The sequence below is a fragment of the Durio zibethinus genome, chromosome 2 (genome assembly GCF_047325235.1).
Source record: "Durio zibethinus cultivar Kanyao isolate XHJ-2024 chromosome 2, ASM4732523v1, whole genome shotgun sequence".
NCBI classification, from domain to species: Eukaryota; Viridiplantae; Streptophyta; class Magnoliopsida; order Malvales; family Malvaceae; genus Durio; species Durio zibethinus.
The window spans coordinates 36,059,843-36,087,493 of record NC_143163.1 but is presented as its reverse complement, the minus strand read 5'-3'; the positions used below and the strand labels follow the sequence as shown (position 1 = coordinate 36,087,493).

General features: G+C 35.4%; 3 protein-coding genes and 1 pseudogene across 4 annotated transcripts; 1 reads left to right on the top strand and 3 right to left on the bottom strand.

The window, feature by feature from the left end:
• Positions 1 to 377: 377 nt before the first annotated feature.
• Positions 378 to 15,669, bottom strand: LOC111318081 (mediator of RNA polymerase II transcription subunit). Of its 2 annotated transcripts, XM_022920718.2 has the most exons (21): positions 15,495 to 15,669; positions 15,348 to 15,391; positions 15,165 to 15,264; positions 13,739 to 14,719; positions 11,976 to 12,210; positions 11,482 to 11,699; positions 11,025 to 11,232; positions 10,468 to 10,748; positions 9,335 to 9,418; positions 8,601 to 8,695; positions 8,099 to 8,261; positions 7,762 to 8,007; positions 7,037 to 7,207; positions 6,772 to 6,885; positions 6,566 to 6,691; positions 5,740 to 5,888; positions 5,265 to 5,505; positions 4,407 to 5,181; positions 2,473 to 2,654; positions 1,172 to 1,275; positions 378 to 1,072 (listed from the first exon to the last, which is right to left on the bottom strand). In XM_022920718.2, the coding sequence occupies exons 1-21, from the start codon at positions 15,597 to 15,599 to the stop codon at positions 871 to 873; spliced, it is 4,824 nt and encodes a 1,607-aa protein (XP_022776453.1). In that variant the 5' UTR covers positions 15,600 to 15,669; the 3' UTR covers positions 378 to 870. The 2 variants fall into 2 exon arrangements, with proteins under 2 accessions (XP_022776453.1, XP_022776454.1); XM_022920719.2 differs by lacking the exon at positions 13,739 to 14,719.
• A 705-nt stretch (positions 15,670 to 16,374) lies between these two features.
• Positions 16,375 to 21,122, top strand: LOC111318079 (glucan endo-1,3-beta-glucosidase 3-like). Its single transcript, XM_022920715.2, has 4 exons — positions 16,375 to 16,711; positions 18,709 to 19,962; positions 20,363 to 20,390; positions 20,500 to 21,122. Exons 1-4 carry the CDS (start codon positions 16,654 to 16,656, stop codon positions 20,654 to 20,656), a joined length of 1,497 nt encoding a protein of 498 aa, XP_022776450.2. The 5' UTR covers positions 16,375 to 16,653; the 3' UTR covers positions 20,657 to 21,122.
• Positions 21,123 to 21,190: 68 nt separating this feature from the next.
• Positions 21,191 to 22,687, bottom strand: LOC111317708 (F-box protein SKIP28-like; annotated as a pseudogene).
• Positions 22,688 to 23,820: 1,133 nt separating this feature from the next.
• LOC111318080 (uncharacterized) lies at positions 23,821 to 26,593 on the bottom strand. The gene is made up of 2 exons (XM_022920717.2): positions 25,920 to 26,593; positions 23,821 to 24,158 (listed from the first exon to the last, which is right to left on the bottom strand). The coding sequence occupies exons 1-2, from the start codon at positions 26,148 to 26,150 to the stop codon at positions 24,003 to 24,005; spliced, it is 387 nt and encodes a 128-aa protein (XP_022776452.1). The 5' UTR covers positions 26,151 to 26,593; the 3' UTR covers positions 23,821 to 24,002.
• Between the last annotated feature and the right edge of the window lie 1,058 nt (positions 26,594 to 27,651).

Sequence of the window (27,651 nt, the reverse complement as noted above, 5' to 3'; positions counted from 1 at the left end):
TGCTTCGCTATAAATCTCCAGAAATGATTGGATAATTTTCATGCCCATTTGTTGATCACTTCTTTTAAATTGACTACTAAATCCTTTTTGCAAATATGAAAGGACAAGGGGGAACAAAAGAACCTCATAATAGGATATGTAACAGGTTCGGACAAGATAAGGTTCCAATAGCAAAAATCAAAGTGATCCGAGTAATCAACGGATTCAGGTAGTACGATAAATCATTAAGTTTGGATACAGATACCTCGAAAATATCAAGTACCCGTCCTGTTGCCACTGCTAGGTGGAATTTGAAACTCCAACTTAAAGAGTTATCAAGTTTGCATGTTGAAGCGAAGGGGGTGCGATTTTTAGTATAAAAGAAGACTAATATCAAGTGTGTCAAGAAAAACACTCTTTATTAGCAATCCCATTTCATCCTCTTAAAATTTTGGTTCACATACAAACTTATATGATATTATATTAAAAACCCAGCCACTAAATATATTACAATATGCACTTCAGTATGTGCTTGGTTTTCTACATTAGAACAATCAGATAACGATGCTTTATGGGTGGTCAACACTGGAAGCTTGGTCTAAGCTTTTTGCTAAAGCCGTAAGAGTTATATAGGTCATATCTTATCAACAGTGTTGCTTGTTTTCTATAATGGCATAAAAAACATCTGCAGACAGCTCTAGTTCTCAAAATGGTGCCCTTACCTCTGTGATCAAAATTGGAAAGTATTTTGATTCTGTGTCGCCACCTGATGGCCAGAAACTACAGCAAAACTTATGGGACGAGGAACGGCAGTTAAACACAAACTTTTTTTGGTGATAAAGGTGTGGCTTGAACACAATCAACTCATGAAGGATGCTGGGCAACTAATTGTCAGGGGGGATTCTGAACTAACTTTGGATGGGTAGCAGCATATATTGAAGAGTTAATATCAGGTTTCAAGTGGGATAGAAGATGCTGTACATCTGGACGTAGACTTTCAGCAGCTCTCCCACAAAGAGCCAAGACCTCTGGCCTAGGCTTGCTGTTAGCCTGCACTGGCCCTCCTTGTCCTTCATAGTGGATGACATGATGACTGAAAAGAACATGAATGAGGCACACATCAAAGTACTTTAAAGCAAAGATAAAGGAAAGATTAAACCTTCTACCAAGGAAAAAAAAAAGTAATACTAACAGGTAATCAATGATATCCGTTATCTCTGACGCATCCGCAGGAACAGGTGTCTGAGAGTTTTTCCCAAATACATCCACCAATGTATTTAAAAGTAATGACAGAACCTGAAAGACAATTAATGAAAATTAAGCATACGAAACCAAATCATGCATAGTTAAATGTTAACCTCAAAAAAATGGACTATGCTTGCTGTGGTAGAGAAATTGAAAATATGCATAAAAAGCAGGTCCACAATAAAATCATAAGACATGCGATCATGTCCATCAAATTAATAAATTTTTGGCATAATTACAAAGAGTGGGAACTTACCCCTTTTTCGTTGTTATTAAGGGAATGCTCCCAACAATCCCAAATAGTAGTTCAATGGTAAATATTGTCTCTGAAATGGTTTAGTAATGAATTGGTATCCTGACCACAATATCAGCCAAGGTTTTCCCTTTCTTTTCATTTTCTACTAAAGATTCTATACTTATTCAAATACCAATATACCATATACCAAGCATGTCAGCATCCTAATGCTGTTTTCTTTAGAACATAAGCCTTTTGCTAAATCATCTTGCCATATGATTTGTTATAAAACCAAAAAGAACCTCTTGTTGGTTGATGTCCAACTACAAAGACTAATATTTTGGAGACTTGGGGTTCAAGACATTAAGTGGTGGAGAACGGAGGGCTTGTGATGAATGACTTATTGAGATTTATTAATATTTGAGTTGTGAGTTACCTGTCCTACATTAAGATTTCAAGATTAATATTTTGCACTGTCTGTGTGTGCATCTTTCTCTAATATTTCACAATCTATATACTTTTAGTTTTCAGAATAATAATATCATAATATTTGTCAAAACCATACTGCAACTCCTAACTGCTATCCAATAGGATAAAATAATTGTCATTTGTATGTTGGAGATGGAACCAATTGAAGATTTTCTTTTCTTAAGGTCGAAACTTCAATTGTTTGGACATGCAACATAACACCTAATGATGCACCAGAGCCAAGGACAAGTACACATGAAAGGGTAGATGTGATTACAAGCTACATCTGTGTAAGCATGTTGATAAATTACTGTCAAAAGAACAAGTTTGCTAACTTAGAATCTCCAAAGTGGACGTCAAACTCTATATGATGAAGTGATGGTAGTTTCATATTCAAGATAAAACCTCCACAACCAGAAGTTTGTTAAATCTTAGGTAAGCAATACAGGAGAAATTAATAAAACAAAATAAGCTTCCAATAAAAAGAAATCTAACTCATCTAGAGACAAAACATTCAAGAAGATATGAAAAATTGACTGTTATACCTTGTTGAAAAGATTATGAGCATTGGCAAGTCTTGGAAGCAAGGGGCCCATTATACGGAATGCTATTCTCAACATAGCAACTGATGTTACTGGCCTGAGATGTTTAATAATGACATGGGTTTCCTCTAGCCATTCTTGTGGAAGGTTGCTGAAGAAAGAATGAAGCAATGCAACTATATTACCTGATACAACAGTGGAATAATCAGAGTGCAAGTCAGTATAGAATGATAAGTCATTGTGTTGGCACTGGCACTTTTAATATAACTGTCAAGTATGGAAGCTGGAAGACCTTATGATAAGACATCTGGATGTTTAAAATATAAAATTATCGATGATGAAAAGCTGAAGGTGCACAATGGATGAATGATTATCATCTGTTTGAACTTCACTAGGGATGATAACATTTTATTGTCTTATTCGTTAAATTTTATTTTTTGATAGATAACCAATCATCAGAAGCAAGCAGAAAGGGTGTGAATCAGTAGAAATGTAGCATCCAAAAGTAGTAGTCTAGCACTAATCTTAAAGTTCTTGAAAAGAGAAGACCAGACAGAAATTGTCCCCTTCCCTTTATGAAGGTATGGATGGCTATGTTCAGGACAAATCCACTTCAGTAAAATGAATATAATAGCCAAATGCAGAAAGAGGCAAATAAGATGTGCTTGCATATCCATGTATGTGTAAGTATGTGTGTGTGTGTGTGTGTGTGTGTGTGTGAGAGAGAGAGAGAGAGAGAGAGAGAGAGAGAGAGAGAGAGAGAGATAATGGGGGTGGGGGAGAAAGGGAGGGGGAATAAGATTGTTCCCCAGCTATCAACCTCTAAGTAGTAAATCAAAGAGAACATATCTGGTGAGGTATAAGAGAGTAAAAGAGGGAGAATAAAGATCAGATAGAAATCTCGGAAAGGAGGGAGAAACAAAGGAAATAGGGGGAAGAAGAGACTGAAGCAAGAGGGGATTCACTACTTAGAGCATATCTCACTTCTCAGCAGCTCGTTTTTTGAAGCAACTAGAAACTAGAATGACTTCCATATTTATAAGTTACACCTTAACCCTAATATAAATACAATATACCCAATACAATCCTAAAAGCCTTAATAATTCTTTAAATACTAAAATAATAATTGAACACATAAAAATATATAATTAATAAAACAGATGTCTAATAGTTTAACCCTTCAATAAGCATGATCCTATCTTGTATCAATATCAATATAGAGACTACATTGTTTCCCTTGCAGAATTGTTGAGGATCTGCATTGACCTTATGAGCATAAACTAACTCAGCCATGCATGGAATCAGTATCATTTTTGCTTGCCTCAATTAGTCACTCATGAGAAATTCAAGTTAGTTGTCCTCTCTAATCTTGAAAACAATTAAATTGTAAATCTTCATCCATATTCTCAGAGGTACGTTTGTATATTCTGTAATTTTTAAAAGGGTTAATGTTATGAATGGCTCTAAACTATAGTGAAATTTTCAATGTGGTACTTAAACTTTAAAAATCTCAAATATGGTACTTGAACTATGAATTTGTTAACTAATGTGGTACTTGTTAAACTTTAAAAATATTTAATATGGTACTTGAACTATGAATCTGTTAACTAATGTGGTACTTGAAAGATTGTTTTTCCACCACGTGTCATTATTTGAAGCTAACCACATCAAGGGTGAGTACCACATTAGATAACAAATTCTTAGTTCAAGTACCACATTAGAGATTTTTGAAGTTAATAAACCACATTGAACATTTTATGGGCCATTCATGACTTTAAACCTTTTTAAAAACAATTTCAGAATTAAATTATTGCAATTTCAGCAAATTGGAATGCTTCAAGTCAACAAGGGGATAAAGCAAACATGAAATTGAGTTAATACGAATATTCTCACCCAAAAAAAGTCAACATAAATCAATGCCATGAATGATACAATACCTATAGCTGTGGAGGTATTATCTTGGGAAGCCCATGTTGGATCCAACAAAGCATAGGTGACAGCTGTGTCTAATTCACCCACTGATCTCTTCCCATCAGATAGCCACCAACTTTCTTTTATTATACGTGATGCCTCCATGTAAAGCTGTAAGTGAAACTCAGGAGGGAGCTGAGCCAACAACAGACCACAAGCTTGGATAAACAAGCATGATAGCTGTTGGCATGTATAACCACTTCGTGAAACAAAACTAGAGGTGTTGATCCCTGATACAGAAGGAGTCGATCTGCCTGCACTCAAAGAATCTGTGCTGCCTCCCGAAGGGGATGTTGGTAAAACTGAACCTTGCCCCAAACCATTGGAAGCTCCATGCAAACCATTGCTGGATTGAATCAGTGTTGGTTGTATGTTAACAACAATTTGAACTAGAGATGACACAATCTGAGAAGCAGATATTGGAAGAGAGAGTATTTCTATGACGGCTGTTTCGAGAACCAGCTGAGTATATGTCCCAGGGTCCTGAATTTGATAGAATGCTTTTTGACCCTCAGAAGCATTTGCTGGTCCAGACTGAGGTGTTGCTGGAGTTTTATTATGAGGACCACGCACTGAATTATTGGAAGCATCTCCCATTGATCCACTTTTTGAGTTGCTGTTTAATGGGGGTATTACATTATTCACAAGAGCCAATAAAAGAGTTGCAAAATATTCTGGAGGTGGGCATATCGCAGGATTTGATGAACCAATGTGCTGCGGGAATGATTCGGAAAAAGGAATCTGGAACAAATTTGAAGCCAATAAGCTTCGAGAAAACCAGTATGTATACAAGGTAAATGGAAGGGAGCAGAAAGTGTAATTACCTTGCTAAGATCTAATACCTTCAATATTCGAACAATGAGCTTTCCAGGTAGATGACCATAGAAATATGCAAGAATGTCACGAACAAATGTAAATCTTAACGGATGGTAAGCTAAAAATACAGAATACATCGCCAGAATCCTGTCCACTGCTTCTGTAGCATCATTCTCAATAAGTCTGTAAACAATTAATGGGATGACTAGAAGCAAACGTGCTGCAATATCATCGAAGAATGTAGGATACCTGTAAAGCTTAGAAAGACAGTGTCAATAATAATGCTAAACATAAATAACAAAACAGAAAATACAGAGCAACATACTTTACTAAGTATCTATCCCAACAGAGCACATAGCATATTCCACTCCTAACCATATATATTAGTGTATATATTAGCTTAACTACAACGCTCTACTAATCACCAGATAAATAAAAGTTTAGACTCCAACCTGGAGTGTTTCATGTTTTAAAAAAAATCACCTGTCCTTCCATGAGAGATGATTGCCAAGGGCCTTTTGCAAGTCAGTGCGCTTAAACATTCCAGTGTTAAGCCAATGCTCATGAGGCCCACGACTCGCACAATATAGTTTCACCCTTTGTTGAAGTTCTTGCCTGTCAAGTAGGCTTATCTGCAATTTATAATTACATTATCAGAACATCAATGCAGTAACAATAAGTCAACAGTTTATCTTAATTAGTAGTAGTAAGAATTTTCTGCATTAAACTTTACAAATTTTTAGATAAACTCAAGCAGAATAAAAATTAATTTATTTAAAAAATCTCCAAGATGACATCAAATGAATGGTCAGCATGGTATAAAGGAGAATGAAAATGAAATCAAGAGTCGAGACAGAAGAATAAAAGAAAAATATGGGAAGTAAACAAACTGCTATCAGAACCTCGTGTACACAATAATCTGACTCAATGACACTAGAGTATGATGCTACTCAGTATTAAAATAAAGGCCTTGCAAAGACCATAGTTGCAGTAAAAAAAGTTACAGATTCCTCATAGACAGCAATCAACAAAAATAGTAGCCTCCATATTAAAGATCCAAAGAGAAGGATAAAAGGCCAGTTAAATACATGTACAATACAAGACTTCAAAAACCCTTACTACTGCTCATTGCAGCAAACATTCAGATGACCAAGTTAGTCATGACTCCTGAAGATTGAGACCAGAAACAAAACTACAAGACAGGAACTTATATGAGGCCAATTGTTATGCACAACAATCAATTTAGACAACTGCATCTATGAACAAAAGTTTCATGAGAAAAGTAGTAAAATATTTCAGTGGAACATACCACAATACGCAGGGCATGGGGATCATCATCACGGTCAATGAGTGCCAGAAGCAATATATCCAAAGGAATCAACTCATGGGTCCAAACAAAAAAGGCAAGGTTTGCGCAAGTTTTCAAAAAGAGGTCCTGAAAAAGGCAAATCAGGTGAAATACTTAACAAAGCAATAATTTAGTTAATGAAACTACATAGAAAATGGCTACAAAACCTGCAAGGAATGCCCATGCTGAAGCTCCATATGAATGTGATGAAGTAATACATCCACCATTGTATAAATATTTGATGTCACTTCTTCAGGTGAAAATTCTCTCAACACCCGTGCCTGACTCATTTTTTGCAAAAGATTATGTCTTTAACATTTAATGAAATTTTTAGGAGAAAAAGGAAGTGCATAGTAGCTATCAGGAAAGTAACAATATGATTCTATTCAAGTGATCTTTCCAGGCAAGTGAGAAAAGACTAGATAAACATACCAGGTTTCCACTGTTAATGTTTTCAGGGCGCCCTTGCATCAGTATCCATGCACCAGCACAAAGATATTGCCGGTGTTGAGGGAAACTGTGACTAATATAAGTCATAACATAATTTGGATCAGCAGATGCAGAAAGAAGTTGGGTGCATTGGTTTATCACTGTTGTTTCTGACTGTAAAATAAGTAAATGTTCCAATATTAGCTACTGCATGAAATCTAGGCAAACAAGGAAAAAATGAGGATAACATGATGACAACAACTATTAATAACAATAAACTCATGCATCGAAACAACACAAAATATTTCAACAGAGTGATTAACGATAGCATATTTCAAGTTTTTTTTATAAACCTATGAAAAACATGTATATATCAGTGTTCCTGTGTCTAAAATAATCTGTTCACTCTCAAATTATGACAGGAATTAAGCACTAATCAATAGAATTAAAAAAAAAAAAAAAACTAATAGCTTTCAAGAGCATTTTCTATTTACGTTAGATTTCTCCTTTTTGTCTAACAAGCCCTTTCATGAAAATTCTATAGACATTTGAGGCTTGAGGCATTAACTATTTCTTCCTTTTCTTCTTACACTCATTTTGCATATTTGCTAAGCAAGTGCCTTGAATTTCCATTGGGATCGCTTTATCTCACAAAAGATATCAAATAAAATTTAAAAAAAAAAAGAAAAAAGAAAATTGAATTTTTTTTAAGGAAACATCAGTTGAACCTGTTGCCATGCTTGAATTGCCAATCCTCTTTTGTCTGTCCGTCCCATTAAGATATCACGAAGAAGAGAGGGAAAATAACGTAGTGTTTTCTCTGACCAAGTATGCAGGCTAGTTGCCAATATCTGATCCAACATGGTTTGAAGATAAAGTAGGTGATCAGCATCTGCAATTCCGCGTGTTTTAATGGTGATGGCAAGAGTGATTATAGTTATCCGATTTAAAGTTTCTGTGAATTCAGTGGGGCCCTGTAAAAATCAATTTCAAATATTTTAGCTACATTAAGCAATGGAAAGGAGAGAACAACAAAAGTTTTTGGTTTGAGATAATAGCATTTACCTTCCCTTCCCTTTTCACTGAGAAAAAGTCTCTCAATGACAAAATCAGATTTATGCACAAGTTCTCAGCCAACCTAAACACACGATGATCTCCCCGTTTTCCTTTTAATGCAGAAATTATTTTTGTAACATCATACATCAGAGTTTTACATTTTCCTTGGTACCTACAAAAAGGGATTGCAAATCTCATATACTATATAATCAAATTGAAGATTAAATACCAAGGCTTAGAATTTGAAGCTGCCACAATCCTAAGAGTAAGAGACTAATCTTGAGAATTTATAAAAACTCATTAAGGGATGAGACAAAAGTGAAGAATGGGCAAAGAACACAGAAACCCAAGGGAATCAGAAAGCTCAATTCTGAAAAAGAAGTTTGAAACATTGATGTCCAGAGGAGTGCCTGAAGAATTGATAACAGTTATCATTCTAGACTTTATCACACACTATCAGCAGCTGAGGGAAGAGGAATATCTTTGCTGGATGAACCAGGCCGAAGATCACCTGTAGAGTGGAAGCAGGCGATAGTTCACAATTTCAAGCACCAAAAGTGTCACCCCAGGCTTGCTCAATAAAGAAGCATTCCTCTGAGCTAAATGCTGCAAAGATAGGATTTTTAAGACATCTTATTGTTGAATTAGCTAGCAATAATATATATTTTCATAAACCCAAAAAAGTGAGAATAAGGGAAATAGACTCAAACTTTGGTCTAAATTGGAAAAATGCAGCAGTCAACAACTAAGCCTTTTCCCACTAAATCGGGTCATCTATTGATCATAACTCACCATGGGTTTGGAGAGAAAAATCAAAAAATTAGTGTAAGAATATAAATTTTTCTAAAAAATGGTTTTATAATCAGTGATTGTTTCTTCTAGTCAGTTCCAGAGCAGCCAATGATCTTGAACAGATTTATTCATCTGTCATGACAGTGCAAGACATGTCAGGAAATCTGAAAAACACATATATCGATAGATGAAGTCATTGTAAGTCAAAATTTGTTTTTCCAAATTAGAGGATGACTGATTTACTTTCAGCTAGCTTAAGGTTAAAGGAAAAAAATATTAAAGTGACAATTACCTCTTAAGGCTTCTATTAGAAATGATAAGAAACTAACATTTCAGACGAACAACAAATTTATACCACAGATCTAAAAGAGAACTGAATGGCAATATTCCTTTACTTATAAGAAATTTTCTAAAAAGATAAGAAATAGTAACTTTAGAGGCAAAGTAAATTACACTAAAGTGTGAACGAAATAATGAATGAGGTGCAATGAGCAGCAATCTGGTGTATGTTTCAACCATAGCAATGCTAGGAACAACCTGCATCAAAGTATCAATATCAAGCATTAAAAAGAGTTCGACAACCAGTAATGATCCAATTAAACCTACAACAAACAGAGGTCAACTATATGAATTAGATTACACAATTCTATTTTAGGATCATAACTTAAGTTGAACCAGTTAAACAAGGTCCTGTTAATTGTTTTTGCTTGACACCTCTTTTTAATAGTTTCTGCCATCAGCATCTTGAGTTATAAAGATAATTTGGCCAAAACAACAAAGGCCATTCGACCTAAGAGACAAAAGTCATTCTTGCATGTGGAAACAAAAGCAAGAAAGCATTAAACTGTTAATTTATCTGCTTCACATCAACTAAATTAGTTATGCATGGTAGCAAGGGCATAGCCACGTTTTGCAACTCTAGAAAATCTGAATTTATATAGTTATATAAGAGTAACTCTTTTATAGTTTTCTTTTTAACCCCAGTAAAATTAAATAAAAATATAAAGAGAGGGGTCAAAACAAGTAAAATTTCCATCCATTTTTATAATGACAATGAGTAATATGTAGCTTCAAAAAAAATAAAAATTCTTTATATTTGTATTACAAATATTATTACACATTTTTTTTTGTATATTTTTGGATAATGTAAAACATTTTTAATAATACAATGCTTAAAAATACTGCATTTAAGTAGAAGTTGGTGAATTGATATATGACACCATTGAAAAAAAATTTTCTTGCTACACCACTGCATGGTAGGGTACCATGCAACATTTAGGCTTTAGCTTACAGGTGGTAGAAGCTTCACAGCCAGAACAACAAAGCTGAAAATCATCCAGCGCTTACACACAGCTCAACTTAATACAAGAGAAGGCAGGATGCAAGAAAGTAGGTTCATTAAGAAACATCCTAAACCTGTTTGTCAACTGTCATTCTAGTGAAGAAAAATCTACTTGAAACCACCTTTCAATTAGCTCTATAGTAATCCTCTTCTCCTCTCACTAAGTTACATAAGCACACATAAAGATGTAAAAAATCTATTCCAGGCACAAGTTTTTATATGGGCCAGAAACATGAAATCATACCTGCCCAGCAAATAAAGATTCTTCCATTTGAGAGACCAACTTCAAACAAAGATTCATTGAAAAGCCAGATAACAGTGATATTGGCAATGGACTAACTTCCCGCATCACCATTAATCTCTCATTGGGCTGTACATTGGCTCCTGGTAACAACTCTGTAACTCCACTAGAAGATAACCAATTCATGACAGTTTCACAAGCTGGTTGTGCCATGGTGTAGGAGACGACCCAAAACATCCCAATTGATCTATCATCCATATTCATAAAATCCATCATGCATTCCCCTAAAATAAAACCAGAACATGTTAAAACTGTAAAAAGATGTGCCATATTTTATGGTCTATTCAGGTATTGATGAATTTTACAGGCACGCTAAAGATCTGACATGTCAACGTAATGTGACCAGGTTAATGATAAGTTCGTTGTAACAGTGAACAAGAAGTACAAAGCAAAAAGCAATAAACAGGGTATGCAGGACACAGTTTTCTTTAGCTTCACCACCTATAATAGCTGCATATTAAGTTTATTCAAGTCTACAATAGCATGTGCATGATATGTACCTTTGCTCACTTGTCTCCACCATTCATCTATTTGCTTCCCTTTCTGCAACTGTTCATTATTCAAATATTCTCTGGTTGATGTATTCAATGACCAAATGCGTAAGTTTTGACAACTGCTAATAAAATCAAGCAAGATGCTTTGGGGATTATTAGGATCCGAGCTCCTATCTTCTCTATGAAATGATAGAATCTTTCTTGTCAGCTCCACCTACAAGCAGAATTGTAAGGCCTAAGTTGAAGCAAATCGATTCATATAATTTTCTCAATCACTAACAAGTAATCAATGCAGAGAATAATAAACCTTAGAATGAAAGATACACATATTTCATGAGACTATGACTAAGTCTCCCCTAACATAAACATCCCCTCATGATGCACTTGTACAAGACCTAAAGTTCATCAAGTTGGAACGAACTGAATATGATAAAGGCAATGAACTTTTCCATTTAGAAACAACCTTTCTAGAATCATTATTCAAAGCAGCCATGACATGCTCAACCCGAATGATTTGTGCAAAAAGCCAGGTAACATGATTTGTATTAAGTATGTGGTGATCACTCTCTGTAAGGCGTGAACCCAGCTTATCAACAAAATCAACAAAATCAATACATCCACTTTTCATAAGAAAGAAGAATATATCTGAGAAGACAAGCCACTCCTGCCAGCAATTTATCTCTGCAATTAAAAAAATGTTGGAAACCAGAAAGTGTGAGAAATTCAGGATATCTAAAAGATCAATTCCTTCATAATTCCACTACTATTTTGGGGAACTGGCACTGCTAAAAGGACAAAGTTTGAAAAAAAACCTAGCATCAAACAGATGAATTAGAACTCATTGACCAGAATCAATCACCTAGGAATTATTAACGGAAAGATAATGATTTACAGGCTTTTTAAATTGACTAGAGCCAAAAATAAATAAATAAATAAGTATATGGAAGAATTTATTGCCTGAATTTGTCAACTTCAAAAGCTCAACAATTCTATCAATTGTTGCCTCACAAATCATGTCAGAGGTAAAAACAGCACCAGGAGTAGGCACTTGGGTAGAACCTCGATAGCAAGGTGCCACAACAAGCACACGTTTCCACCAATCAGGAGAAGGAGTAGAGCGAATAGCATGCCTTATACAACGTAAAGCTCTCTCCCAGTCCAAACTACTGCTCTGGATAGAAGCTGCAAGATCCTACACAAAAGAAACTATTAATACATACTTACTAAATGCCAACCCAATATTGTTCCTACAACCCCTATACCCCCCCTTTCCCTATTAAAAGAAACTAATCTGACCACACTTAGTCCCTGTAACCCATTATATGTGAGTTTGTGTGTGTCTGTGTCTCTGTGTGTGTGTGTGTGTGCATGTGCACGCTTCTTTTACTTCCCTCCCTCCCAAATACACAAAGAACATTTATACAAGTCATAATTAAAGAAAACGTAGAAAAAGCTTACATATCCATGCAAACAGAAATGGTTTTCAACCAGAAGCTGAATCTACCAAATAGAAGCAAACTAAAAAGTACTTGAGAAATTGACAGCCTCTCCCCATTTTGTAGGAGAATTTAGCATGAATCAAACTCGAGATTTAAACGACAAATTTTAATATTTAGTCCTCAGCTAGATAAAGAAACTCACTAGTTTATATCTAAGAATGATGCATAAAAGAGGATAAAGTATCTACAAGCATTAGGCAAGCAGACAACAAGAGAAACCAATAAGAAGGCTTCAAATCAATTAATTTCAAAAAGGATTTACCAAAAAATAACATCAAAACAAAACTTATAAGCTCCAAATGATCAAAGGCACTTAATCAGAAATCACAATTGATCCTTTCAAAATTCCAAAAAGTAGATATAAGAAACGTAAGTGATTCCTTAAAAAAGGGTTCATAAAAGACCAGATGTCAGACCTCCATGAGATATATGCTGATAGATCTGAAATGACATTAAGCAACATAGAGGAATCCTAAACGTTGTTAACAAAATATGATGAGGAACAAAGGTTTGTCTAGGTTTTTTATTCTCTTGTCCCCCTTCCCACCAAATCCATTCTCCACTAGGATAATATATCAGAAAGGTTGGCTCTTGGCCATTCCACAGGCTGCCTAGCAAAGTAGATTTATCTGAAGTAGATTCTCTATTTTATGCTGACCCTTATGCCCATTGACTAAGAAAGAGAACAGATGCAGCAGTTTCATTGACCCCTTTCTTTCAAAGAGAACATAGTCATAATTTACTGAAAGGCAGGCCAAAGCTCAAAGACTGCTATCCCAATAGGTCAATGGACAGAATTGATTTAAGGCTCTGACAATCATACCATTGCCGTCAAAAGAGCACATTTCATTTCGAATAAGACAAACCATTGGCCATCACTGACCTTCTTCATTTTATATAACTAAAGGTTAGAATACAAAGTCATTTCTCTGGAAAGAACCTCCAAGACATAACATTGAAGCACACCACTATTCTACTACATAACAGGCAATTATATAGACTAATATAACATTAATAAGGCTGCCAAAAGAAAAGAACCTCCAAGACATAACATTGAAGCACACCACTATTCTACTACATAACAAGCAATTATATAGACTAATATAACTTTAATAAGGCTGCCAAAAGAAACTAAAAAAAACTTAGAGACCATTTCAGTAAGGAAAGTATACTATATTTTAGATATTATAATGAGCATTTATAAATTATAACAGTCAGCACCTCTCCATGCAGTGGTTCTCCAAGCACACTTGGATATGTAATTGGTGAATACCGCAAGTTTGCCACAGCTTCAACAGAAACGTTAGGAGTTGTCTGTGACAAAATCCGATGAGTTCCAAATGTGGGGCAATGAAGGTGTTGGTCTAACATTTGCATATGCATAGCCATCATATCCCTCCTCCTATGTATTTCCAGGATAAGTGTAAACAATGCTTCGTCATCTGGGATGTTTTCTATAAATTGCAATCCACTTCGAAGTAATTCATAAAAGGGCACTCTGCATTTATCTTCCTCAACCAACAGCCAAATTACATCCAAACAACTGTGCAGCCATTCAATTAGAGCCTTGTCCAGTCTCCAGGACTTTCCTTCACATTCCTCATTTCCCTGTTGTCTTTGATCCCAATTAACCAGCCAATTCAGCATATGGTAGAAAATTTCAGCTTGAGTCACTGGTTTTAAATCATATTGAAGCCCAGTTAAAATGATCTTGCAACATAGCTGACGTAAATTGCTTATAGCATTATCTCTTATAGATGAATTCATCCTAGTTGTAGATGGTTGACCATTAGAGGAAATATCAGATGATTTTACAGGGGATAAAGTTGCACCGGAAGAAGGTTCAATTGTAGGTTGTGCTGGAGACCCAATAACTTGAACTGAAGTTAATGTAGATACAGGATTCAAGGACTGAAAATTAGAAGTGTTAGTTATTACACTAGTAGATGGCATCATCCCAGACTGTGATAAACTTGTCGATGAAACAGAAGGCACTCCCTGACTCCCTTGACCTGCCGGCACTTCTGCAGAGGAAACTGAAGACAGAAGGGACGGCAAAAGCGTATCCCAATTAATGTAGCCTATATTGCACAAGCTACGTAAAGCAAAAAGAAGAAACTCTGCCCGTGGTGCATGACTACAACACTGAATAACCAAAGATATTAGAACAGATTCTGTCACAGACCGCAACTGATCTTGATCCTGACAAGAACGGCACAGCATCAATAAATAATTGTACAGTTGAGAATCAATGTTTAGAAATTTTATTGTGACAGATTAATTGAGGTGCCATTCGGTTGTTACTGCTACTACTTGCTTTTTGCTTCTACATTTGGATAGGAATGCAACCAATATCCGTAAAAAAGTTAAAAATTAAAAGTTTAATTTCTTTAAACAAACGAAAAACATAGATTTTACTTTCATATATATATATATATATTACTTATGTTATAATTGACATGACATTTGTTTTCTTTTGTTAAAATTTTGATTTTTATCATCTGTTTTTGCACTACAGCAAGTAGAAAAAGTAACAACCAGCCCGAGCTTAAATAAAACATTAGCAAAATTTAAAAAAAAAAAAAAAAAGAAGAAGAAACAAAAGGTAAAGTGGCATTTGATGCTTAAAAAAGGGGGAAAAACTTACACCAAATTGAGTCTGAAGTTGCTCAAAATCTAAAAGAAACTGCTCGTTTCGAGGAGGAAGCTCTCTATTAAGAGCAAGCACACGCTTTTGGGTTTTGTTCCTGAAAATTTAAAGTTTAATTATTAAAAAAAAACAATCGATTAAACCTCCATCAAATTAAAAAAAAAAAAAAAGAAGACTTACGGTGCTTCTCGAATAGAATCCTCAGCTTTTTGGCGATTACTTCTCTGCAAACAAAATAGAAAAAGACAGAAAAGAATCATTACGTTTTAGTTTGGAAATTAAAAAACAATAAAGGGAAAAGAGAAAAGAATAAATGGAAATTATTACTCCTAAGTAAAGATTGAAAAGATCGGTAATAGCGGATCGGGCAGGGTGGAACTGATAGGTTCGGGAGTTTGCAGCTGCTGCCAGTGATCTCTGCGTTTGATCCATTTTTCCTTCTCTTCTTTCTCTATTTTCAGTTCATTTTGAAACCCTAGTATTATGCTCACTCGTAGAAGACGAGCTAGCTAAGATGAGGAAGTTCGACGTCAAAAGTCTAATAGATTCGGGTAAAGGAGTTGGGTCGGATACGGTTCTTTTTGTTCGGGTTTTATTTTTCCAAAGCAAAAGACTTTCTACGGACCCTACCTTATTAATTTGACAACCAAGCTTTAAGTACATGAGTATTTGTTAAATAATTACACTTAAATCAAGGGGAAAAATTCATCAATCTCCCACATAAACAGCACTACTATTAGAACAAAAATCTCTACCTAATTCATTTGATTTTTCAAATAAACGAGATTACTACAGATGACATACGTTACCGAAGTAGACTGGCAATGGCATATATACGGTTCAGAGCATTTTCTCAGCAACCAAACAGCTGCAAAATTTGTATTAATTCGGGCTGTCCCATTATTAATTTATTTTCCCTGCAAACCTGTTTTTCCAGTTACAGAATCAAACAAATAAAAAACAGAGAATTATTGAAGTAGGAAAAAACTGATGAAAGATCTGAGAGAATATGACCGTTGAATCCAATCTGCATGCCACGTCAGCAAAGAGACAGTACTCTCCTCGTAGACTGTGACTCTATTCTGCATGAACACTGAGTCACTGACCAAAAAAGCACAACACAAACAGCACGAACACATAATCTTTAAAAAATTGAAAAATAAACAATAATTAAAAAAATGAAAAGCCATCTCAGCATTTAAATCTGGAACGTTGGATTTCTGACACAAGTATCTATGGCAAGAAATAGTATAAAGTAACAAAAAACCTCTCTTTCCTTTACTACTAAAACCAAGTCTAAAACCCCCTCTTCCCTTACAGTTCCACCAATTGTTCTATTTCTACTTCCAAAACCTCAAAAGGAGCTCCCTTTCCTCTTTCTCTCTCTTTTTCTGTCTGGGGTTTTTTTTTTTTTGTCTGGGTTCTTTTTGAGGTTGAACTGAATAGCTTTGTATATTTTTGAAAGACTGAAACTTTACTCGCTCAAATGGCTATTTTCCTGCTGCTTCTGCTTTTGCTTGTCTCTGCTGTTTCTGGTGATGAAGGTAAGTTTCTTTGAAGCTATAGTCACTGCTGCATTTATGTATGTGTTTGTCTCTGTGGGTACTTCTGGCTTATCTCTGTTAAAAACTATGTTTAATCTTTCTAGTTTCTCTCTAAGTCATTGCTCTTTTCATTTGTTCTTTCAGTGATGGGTTGTGTCTATTTTTCTTGGTGATTGGGGGTTCCTACTTTTTTGGTGTTTTGAATAAGCTTTCTCTTTGCCCCTTGCTTCTGTCTGCCCCTATAGTCTTTGTTAGTACTTTCTTACTTCTTCATTTGCTGTTTCTTTGTATGCCTTGATATGTTTCTGTATAAGTTTGTGTCTACATTTTGATTTGGATTTTTAAAAAATTTGAGTTGACTGTAAGTGCTATTATTTCGATTTTCTTGTTTGGTTTTGTGGGCCATTAATCCGGTTGTGTTGTTTGAAATCACAATGTTACTTTACTTCTTTTATCATGAACTTTTTTCTGTGGAAACTGGAAATTATGATGGTTCTAGAGAGAGAGAGAGAGAGAGAGAGAGAATAGTCCTTTCCCTTTGGGGATTAACTGTTCCTGTCAAAGCAGAAGCCTCTGTAGAAAGTCTTTCCCTTTGTTGGAAACTCTTCTGATCTTTCTTCTCCTCCATCTTTAATGGGAATCTCAACTATTATGCGTCCCTGCTCATTTGGCGTCCTTTATCCCGTTTAAAAACTACATCCCCACAGAATATTTTGTAGGACCAAAATAACCTTATGAAAGGGATCCAAATGTTTAAGGTATTTGCATCCTAGGGAATGTACATTGGAGGGTAGTATTGTCATCTTAATCGTAGAAAGATAGCATCTTTGCGTAGTTGGTCTGTATATTATACGTAGTGGCCATCTCCTCCCTGAACTGTTTCGTATAAATTTATAATGAAGTAATAATGATAAATTCCATCAAAAAAATTAATATAGAATCTTGGATACAGATTCAACTGTTGGTTATTCTAGTTGTCAAGTGAGTTATCATTTCATGTGCTTTGGTATTACTTATGATGGATGCTGATGCTGTGTCTTGTCTGATGTCTCCTTTTATATTTCCTTTAATTGTTGGGAGAATTATACTGAAAAAATTTATAATATACATATGAAACCTATACAAGTTAACTGATGCTAGATTTCTTCTGGAGTCTTGAGAGATTGACAAGTATGGGGAGGATTGTGCTGCTTATATGGTCTGATATGTTACCCATATTCTATTACTCTCATTTGAAGTATACAATTTTATTCTAAATACAACAGTTTTGCCTCTGTGTCTCTGCTTCTACTAAGAAGAAGGCAACAATCTGAAATGACTTTGGAACCTTTGAGTCAAAACTTACTACTGAATGGAAATATGGGATTGATCTAAGAGATTATATTGATCCTAAAGTAAAATGAATTGATAAAATTGATCTATATCTATGTGAAGTGTAGATTTGATATTGAACTTTATGTAGAAGCCTTTAAGATGCTTCATTAATGTGATGAAATTATTCTCCGAGTAGGGGCTGAAAGGAATTACAGATTCCCGGTTTTAAAATTTTCTATCCTGCTAAATGGAAGGATTGGAACTGTAAATCTTGATGAAAGTGTCCCCAAATGCTGCAGCATTACCATGCCACTATAATGTTTATAGGATTTATAAAATCTATTGGTTTTATCAATCTTTTTCCTCTTTAGTTATCACTAGCCGCATAGCCTATTGTAGTTCTTTACTACTTTTATTGCATTGTCTTGTATGTCTTAATTTTTTTATCTATATCGTAGTTGCTTGAATCGTACACACACTCCTTTTTCTTTTTCTCCCCATTCTTCTATGTGGTTTAATTCTTTAAATTTCATTTGGTTTAGCCTATTGTTAGCATATATGGCAATCTTCTCTAAAATTGCTGTGGTCACTGACATTGTTAACCTTTTATCAAAATAGAAGACCTTTCATTTTTTGTGGATCACATACTTGTCTTAACATCTACTTGTGACCTCTCTATGCAGATGCCTTCATCGGTGTGAACATTGGTACAGACCTTTCTGACATGCCCAGCCCTACTCAAGTGGTGGCCCTTCTCAAGGCTCAGAATATCAGAAATGTCAGGCTTTATGATGCTGACAGGGCCATGCTCCTTGCACTTGCCAACACAGGCATCCAGGTGACTGTCTCTGTCCCCAATGATGAACTCCTTGGTATTGGTCAGTCAAATGCCACTGCTGCCAACTGGGTAGCTCGCAATATTATAGCCCATGTCCCTGCTACCAATATCACGGCAATAGCTGTTGGATCTGAAGTTCTCACTGCACTCCCAAATGCTGCTCCAGTCCTAGTTTCTGCCCTAAAGTTCATCCACTCTGCCCTTGTTGCTTCTAATCTTGACGGTCAAATCAAAGTCTCTACTCCACATTCTTCTTCGATTATTCTGGATTCTTTTCCACCTTCTCAAGCCTTCTTTAATCGTTCATGGGATCCAGTCATGGTTCCATTGCTAAAGTTTTTGCAGTCTACAGGGTCGTACCTTATGCTCAATGTATATCCGTATTATGATTACATGCAATCAAATGGCGTGATCCCATTGGACTATGCACTTTTCCGTCCTCTCCCTCCTAACAAAGAAGCTGTGGATTCTAACACACTCCTGCATTACACTAATGTCTTTGATGCTGTTGTTGATGCAGCATATTTTGCGATGTCTTATTTAAACATTACCAACATTCCGATTGTAGTAACTGAGTCTGGTTGGCCTTCTAAGGGTGATTCATCTGAGCCTGATGCTACAGTTGAAAATGCTAATACGTACAATAGTAACTTGATCAAGCATGTGTTTAACAACACTGGCACTCCTAAACACCCTGGGATTGCAGTTAGTACTTACATCTATGAGCTTTACAATGAGGATTTGAGATCTGGGTCAGTCTCAGAAAGAAACTGGGGGCTATTTGATGCCAATGGAATACCCGTTTATATTTTGCACTTGACAGGTGCTGGCACTGTTTTGGCGAATGACACTACAAACCAAACTTTTTGTGTTGCAAAGCAGGGTGCTGATCCGAAGATGTTACAAGCAGCTCTTGATTGGGCTTGTGGACCAGGGAAAGTTGATTGCTCACCTTTGTTGCAGGGGCATCCATGTTATGAGCCCAATAATGTGGTTTCCCATTCAACTTATGCTTTCAATGCCTATTTCCAGCTGATGGCCAAGTCTCCTGGGACCTGTGATTTCAAGGGGGTGGCTACCATCACTACAACTGATCCAAGTATGTGACTATGATATTGGTTCTTATTGTAAATTGTCATTTTGAGAATTGATTAACTGACAATATAGTGGTTAAGGCTATCAAACTTCTTGATGGTACATTTGCTGGTATTTGTATAATCATTGTTACATGCTGCTAATTTGGTCTTTCCAAGACATGATGAAAACTGAGTCTAGTTGGGCTTGGGATACAATCGAGGGGGCTTTTAGGCTATGTTTTAATGTGCAATTAGTTGATGCACTTGTGGTGTTATTCAATCATTAAATGAGAACATGAATAGTAGATTGCATTCTGTCATTCCTCACATAAAAAAAGAGAGGCATGCGAAGGAAAAGTTAATAGTTCACTTTTTTGTTTCTAATAGCACCTAATAACTTACAAATGTTGTCCTTCGGTGCAGGTCATGGCTCATGTGTATTTCCTGGAAGGTATGCACTGATGCTCGTAAATGTTACTAGTTCTTCAAGCCAGATTATATAATGCATAATATGATGGCCATAGAGAAATCTGCTGATGTGACTTTACTTTTGTTTGTAGTATTGGAAAAAACGGCACCATAATTAATGACACATCAGTGGCTCCTTCAACAAACTCCTCAAGTTCGGGCTGCCCACCACAGTATTTCTATGAGAGTGGTTCTTTCACAACATCTGTGATAATAGGTGTTTTACTTATGAGTGTTGTTTTCTTGTAGAACTTGTTTTTATTTGCCCTTCAGTTTTAACAGCATTCAAATCTTTCAAGAAATTCGATTCCATCTCTATTGGAATACTTGCAGCAGACCCAATTTTGTTTCTCCTATAGGAGTTGAGTTGCAGGGCGGCAAATTTGACTGAACATATGGACAGCAAGTAGTTTTAAAATGAGTTGTGCTTTGTTATTGGATTCTGTACAAACAAACCAAAGGATTATTCAAGATTGTTGCTGTGTACTATCTTATTTAGTTAGGTATATTGGGTTGTATTCTTTGGACTGGATTTGCGGTGTCCATTTCGATTTTTAGTTCAAGATATTTATTTGATCAAGATATCTTGTTAAGGTACATTTGGTTGTAACTTGGCCTGGATTTGTAGAATGTCCATTTGAATATGTAGTTCAAGATATTTATTGGCTCAGTCAAATGTTGCCAACTTGGTTCTTTGCCAGTGTTGGTGGGCTTCAAAATCTTGTCGCTCTCCCAAATTTTATATTGAGACTAAAATTTTAAATTGATAGTGCTACGATCATGTTCAAAGAAAGTTGTCACGCTGATTTTTACATCCAAAGATTAAAAAAAATGGAATGCATGAGCATGGTAAGTTCATTTATCTCATGCTCAAATAATATGTCTTGAAATTGTTTTTGATCTGGAAAAACAAATGACATGTCTAGGTTTCTCCAATCATTTGCTTTCGAGGAAAAAATGTGACATGCTAGGAATGTCATTGGTCAGAAACATAGGAACTTCTCAACAATTTATCACGACAGACACTGCAAATCCACCCAGTTGAACCGGATGAAGTTATCTGCAGATTGGAATGTTGCTTACAACATGGTTTGTTACAAAATTTACATTTCGAAAGCTGAATCCAAAAATCTGAGCAAAGAGTTTCTGCGCAAACAGCCTTACCTTCCACATTCTTTACACCTCGGAATGCAAAACTGGCACATACTACAACCAGTCAGGGAATGCTCTCCCTTCCTGTTGCATTCCTCCCTAGGACAATAAAAAACCATCCTTACTTCATTGCACTTGCGACAGACTTCCACATCAATGATTCTGCCAAATTCTTCCAATCTGTATGCTTGAAACTTTCTGTAATTATGATATAGGAAAGGATGTTGCTTTTGCTACACCTGCTGTTGTGTTTGGTTTGGTAGAAGGTAATAGCCTTTCGAAGTGTTGTTTCTACATGTTGTAGATGCCATTTATCCGAAGGCTTTTTAAGCTGTGGTGATTTAACTGGTGCTGGGATAGCGTCTGCACAGCTCTTATTAGTCCATTAGGGGTTTAAGCCAGTGCAACCTGGCATGTGCAGCTGAATCAATACATCAAAAACGACTGAAGTGAACAAACTTTATATACTGCATGATCCTTTCCTAAATGAAGATGCATTTTACTAAAGTTGCATATAATAAGTTGGTATGTGGTAATAAATTAATATCTTAGTTACAAGTTCTATTTTCAAAACCATACCCCTCACCCTTATAATTTTTTTGCTTGGGCGAAACTTATTGCTCTTATACTTTTAACAGCTAGCAGTATAAGATAAAAGTCCTAGGAGTAGTAACAATAATGTTTAATGATGTTGCAGTCTAACAATGCCTCTTACACTGTGACTGACATCTAGCAGGCCACAAGATGAGATGCATTTCATTTGCCACTCTTTGATAAAGATACAAATCCTGATGTTAAAGTTAGATTACTATGTAGAAAATTATGTAGACAAGGACTGGCCAAAGAATGGAATAAATTATCACATACAAGCAGCGATTAGTTCCTGGTCACCGTAATAAATTGCAGAAATGAAACAGAATCCAGCTACACACCTAGGTTCTTTATTCACCCCTCTAATACTCATCATCCTCCTGATCAACGTCTCCACATCTTGCAACCTACCTAAGGCAAAATAGATACTCTTGACAATAAGACATTGGTAGATGATTCTTGAGGGCCAAACTCCAATTTTGTCTGATGCGGCATATGCTCCCAATTCATAGTTAATATACCATAAGCACATGCCATGGTTTATGCTAGCTGATTCAGTGAATTACTTAGCATCAACGAGATTTCCTGCACGGTCCGGCTTATCAACCATGCAAGCATGGTGCTCTACTCTTTGAAGTTGGAATAATTCCAAATTTATCAGTGTTGAAACAACCCAACCTCTCTCGGTGCGTGATCCAGCATTTCCTCGTCGACATATTTCTTCGTGGCATTCTCCTAACGACAAGGTTCTCATCTTCCAGATTTTCAAACTTTGTATACATGGTGAAAGAGAACTTCCAATTCGGAACTTCCAGACTTAATCTATGCTTAATGGTACAGGCATGAATTTGCTTTCCTTGCTCCAAAGCAGCAAGACACGAACAAGATTTCAGAAAGGTAGATAAATAAATTCCAACTCCAGAGTTTGCAGTCAATAATAACAGAACAAAGTTGGATTTCAAAAAGATGCAAGGATGACACAACTCTCATTTCCAACTATGCGATAATCATTATTTTCTTGTAAAACTTCTGCATTTGTGTTTTTGCCCTTTTATATTGACACAATTTCTATTGAAATACTTACACCATGTGCCCAATTTTTGTTTCTCCTAGAGTTGAGTTGCAGGGTGACAAATTTGACTGAACATACGGCCAGCAGATGAGAGATGCCATTATATTACGTAACAAATAAGCCCAAGGAGGGATTATTCAAGATTATTTTTGTATTGCTATAACTGCTGAGCTATTTTTCGCTGTATTCTTTGGACTGGATTTAAAAGGAGTAGATTTTAACATGTAGTTTAAGATCTTTAATCAAGATATCTTGATCAGGCACATTCGGTTCTATTCTTATTTATATGTAGATCAATTCCCTTTACATTATTCAAGTTGGTTCATTTAAAGGTTTTATTTTTTTAATTTTTTTTATTTGGGGCAGGAGAGATTTTAACTTAAATCTTTGAGCAGGAAGATACATGCATGGCACAGGCACCTATTACTAAAGCAATTGCTCAAGTACCCTACAAGTTAAAGATTATTGCCCCTTTAATTGAGAAAGAACGTAAAAAATAAGATACTAAATATACAAAACCAAGGCTAGCACTCCATCCAAAACACTGGCACTTTCTGTGTATCTATAAAGGATAAAAAATTTGTAAGAACAGGAAATTGACAGAACCTATCACTCATTTATAATTTTAGCACTTAGCAAATACAGCATAGATATTGAAGAACCAACAATACACGTGTTTATCAGTTTTGCATTCTGTAGTTGTACATGCAACTTAAAATGGAAATTTGTAAATTTGTTACCAACACAAGAAACGTGTAGAACACAAATCTGTTGAAACCATCAATGGTCTAAAGGCTCAACAGCAGTCTTGAAGAGAAGGATGTAAACCTTGTCAATTGAAAAATACAAGAAACCTCCTAGTGAATGCGTTACGTATGAGCCAAAGCTAGTTCCCACGATGCAGTGCCAAGCAGGACCATATGTTGAGTCAAATTCCTGAAAGGTAAATGGATCCTTATAATGGGCTATTCATATATCAAAGTAAAAATTAAAAAATTCCGATAATTAGAACCCAGCAATATTTTAGACTACAAGGTTTTAGCAAACATCTAACTAGAATACTGAATCATTCAACTGGTAAGAATCAAAGATCAGACAAGCTCAATCTTACACACACACATTACCATACTAGTTAGAGCGTTCATTATCATCTCCACAGCAAAGGACTGGAAAACAGAACTGAATAACCTATCTCTTGAAATTGAGACACAAGTAGTTACTCTGAGTCAAATGAGAGGTGACTCTCAAAGCAAGTGTATCATAATATTGTCAAATTAACTCTTAAACAGGAGGTGATTAAATGCTATGAACCATATTAAGCTTAAGGAGTCCCTTACACTTAGCCATTTTGATCCAAGGATAAAAAAAATGTGTAACTCTCACAATAGCGTCAGCAGATCCCTCCTCATATATATATATATATATATATATATATTAGATGTGCTAGTTTAGATTCAGTGTATGGACAACCATATGACTCATCAGTCGCTGCCGACAGAGTCATGTGTAAACAGTCTTCATACTCCTAGCGTGCCTAACAAGGAAGGGTCCATTACAAACCATTTTCAAATTATACAAACCAATGCAATTGCAGGGATGAGATTTGCTCAATTGCGTCCCTGATGACAGAGTGCACTATATCAAGGATGTATCCATTGCCACAAATTCAGGCCAGGACAAATTTGAACCTAGTAAATATTGAGAAATTAAATCAAATTCATCATGAAACTCTCTGTGACCTTCAATCTGTTTTCATAATGGCAATAGATAATATGTCTGATATTTGAAAAAATATATATAATAATCATAATCTGTGCTTATTCCAACTCCAGATATTGCGGGCAATAAACTGTAAAACTGAACAAAGTTGGGTTCATTGGCAAAAAAAAAAAAAAATGACGGGTTCCACAAAGGTGCAAATATAATAAAATTCTCTTCTCACAAGGACCAGCAGCGCCCTCGACATCAATGAATCAAAACCAATAAGCAACATCTTCTTGCAGTTGGAATCAGTAATAAGTAATGGGGTTTAATGCAACAGGCTAACTAAGTCCAATACAATACAAAAAAGACAAAAAGGAAAGAGAAAAACAAGAAGGGTTAAATGTGTTCACTTAAAACTGAATTAAGACAAAATTTGGCTTGCAAAACTAGAAATAGAAACGTTTCCATCCAATTCTCACTAGGACCAATGGTATCTATAACTCCTGTACAACCAAAACACTCCAAAATAATAAATCCAACCACAACATTCAACCTCATTCACCCAATATTCTTTACCAAACAACATGTTAAAACCCATAACACACCCAAAAATAAAAAAAACTAATTTATTAGAAACGTTTCCATCCAATTCTCACTAGGACCAATGGTATCTATAACTCCTGTACAACCAAAACACTCCAACATAATAAATCCAACCACAACACTCAACCTCATTCACCCAATATTCTTTACCAAACAACATGTTAAAACCCATAATACACCCAAAAATAAATAAAAACTAATTTATCCAACATTATGAAAAAAAATAAATAAATTGACCAATATTACCTACATGCCAAAGTTAAAACTATGTCAACCAAAACAATGAAATGAAAAATCTAAACAAACCCATTATTCTTTACATCAAAAAACAAGAATCTAAACAAAGAATCACTGGTAATAAAAGAGAGCAAGAAAGATTGAATTTTTAACCTTCTTAAGAGCAAGGGCTAGGCGTTTACTATCAAGCTTTCCAGGCATAGAATCAAGCTGTTCTCGGGCACATTTAAAAGCCTTGTTTTGAAGAGGTAAAGGCATATCAAAAGCTCTGACTTTAATATTAAGAAGTTCATTTTGCTCTTGTTGTTCTATAGCTTTCTTCTTTTGAATCAAACTGTTCAAAAACTTGCTTCTCCTCTCTAACTCCAACTCTGCTCCATCCATTCTTCTCCTTTTTTTTCTCTTTCTTCAATTTATCATCAAAATAAGAAATACCCAGAAGAAGTTAAAAATCAAAGAAATTGAAGAGCAAAAAAGTTTCTTGATTTCTCAATTGGCAATGCTATGCGTGCCAATGGTTTGATAAAAAGTCTGAACAAAAACAAGAAAGTAGATAAATATGAGGTAAAGTTACTGACAGAACATAGCCTTTTTTTTTTTATCATTGGATTACAAGGGGCGAAGGGAATGGTAAGGCTAGAACCCACGCCCACTTCTCTTCTCAAGGCCTGTTGGTCACGGCAAAAGCACATAGCCCTGATGTTTAAATGTATCGGTGGTAAAATATTTAGTTTTGTTACCGAGTCTTTGGTACAGTGATTAAAGGCACACGAGAAGGTATTAGAAATTTGATTTTGAATTAAATTTTTTTATCAAAAAAATAAAAAAAAAAAATTTAGTTTTATATTTGTTGGGCTTGGGGTTGAGACAAAATGAATTAAAATTTCTATGTATTGATTAGTGGGAAGTTACCCATTGTAAATTTATATAGTACTAATTTATTGGTGGGAAAGTGGGAAATGAAATTATGATAAATGATGCCTTAATCTACTTAACTATTGTAAGTGATGGGATCTAATTTCAATCTTATCAAAATTCATTTTATAAGAGTAGGGGACTAACCACTTGACTTAAGCCTCAAGTTCATCATTGTACATTGTTTAGATTGTTTGATGATTAGTTGATTGAGCTTTTCATGCTAATTTGAATTAGTATTTTAATACTAATTTTACTATTAGTATGGACAGGTAAAAGTTTAGAAGAAGATAGTAGAAAATTCTATTTGTCATCATTTTGGGTAAATGCTTAGCTTACAAACTAGCACAAAATTTTAAGATACCTTGATTACATTAAATTTTATCATAAAAGGTAATGTATGTCTAGAAGATGTACCTTATCCTTGATGTCACATCCTCATTTAATGAAATTAGGTCTTTGAATGCTTGAAGATGAAGGGATTAGAAAGGGGGGAAAGCCATTGATGCAGCATATGGGAAAGAAGGATTTGTATAAATTATCAAGAAAAGGAGCTTGTTGGTACATCTTATCTCAAAGTAGTGAAAGAAATGACAAGCGTATATGTATCTAAGCAAAAGATTTGGAGTCTTGGAAAAGATAGTTTTGGTTTCGAAGAAAATCTGTTTTCCAATCCTTGTCTAGGTGTATACAGGAAGGTGCTACACTTTGTCTTTTGTTTTCTTTTCAGCCCAAACTTAATGAGTGTGCTCCCTGTTTGATTTGACAGTATCAGAAAAGAACCATTTGACCATTTCCCATTTTTCTTAGAAGCTACCCCAACCAATTATGCAGATTACTTACACTCTTACAAGTGAAAATCATTTGTTAATTACCAAAATTTTCCCTTCTAGTCTCATCTTTCTGTTTACTTCTTAAATTGAATTGAGATTTGCGGTAATTTCACAATTAATTATTGTTGAAGTTTGGC

Excerpts from the sequence above, each read along its gene's own strand:
- LOC111318081 (XM_022920718.2), bottom strand. The coding sequence starts at position 15,599 with ATGGATCAAACGCAGAGATCACTGGCAGCAGCTGCAAACTCCCGAACC. Across the intron at positions 10,749-11,024 it reads GTGGAGACAAGTGAGCAAAG|GGGAATGCATGATGGATTTT; the intron begins GTACATATCATG and ends GTTTTATTTTAG. Across the intron at positions 8,008-8,098 it reads CAGTGAAAAGGGAAGGGAAG|GGCCCCACTGAATTCACAGA; the intron begins GTAAATGCTATT and ends TGATTTTTACAG.
- LOC111318079 (XM_022920715.2), top strand. The coding sequence starts at position 16,654 with ATGGCTATTTTCCTGCTGCTTCTGCTTTTGCTTGTCTCTGCTGTTTCT. Across the intron at positions 16,712-18,708 it reads TGCTGTTTCTGGTGATGAAG|ATGCCTTCATCGGTGTGAAC; the intron begins GTAAGTTTCTTT and ends CTCTCTATGCAG. Across the intron at positions 20,391-20,499 it reads TCATGTGTATTTCCTGGAAG|TATTGGAAAAAACGGCACCA; the intron begins GTATGCACTGAT and ends TTTTGTTTGTAG.
- LOC111318080 (XM_022920717.2), bottom strand. The coding sequence starts at position 26,150 with ATGGATGGAGCAGAGTTGGAGTTAGAGAGGAGAAGCAAGTTTTTGAAC. Across the intron at positions 24,159-25,919 it reads TAGCCCTTGCTCTTAAGAAG|GAATTTGACTCAACATATGG; the intron begins GTTAAAAATTCA and ends TTTACCTTTCAG.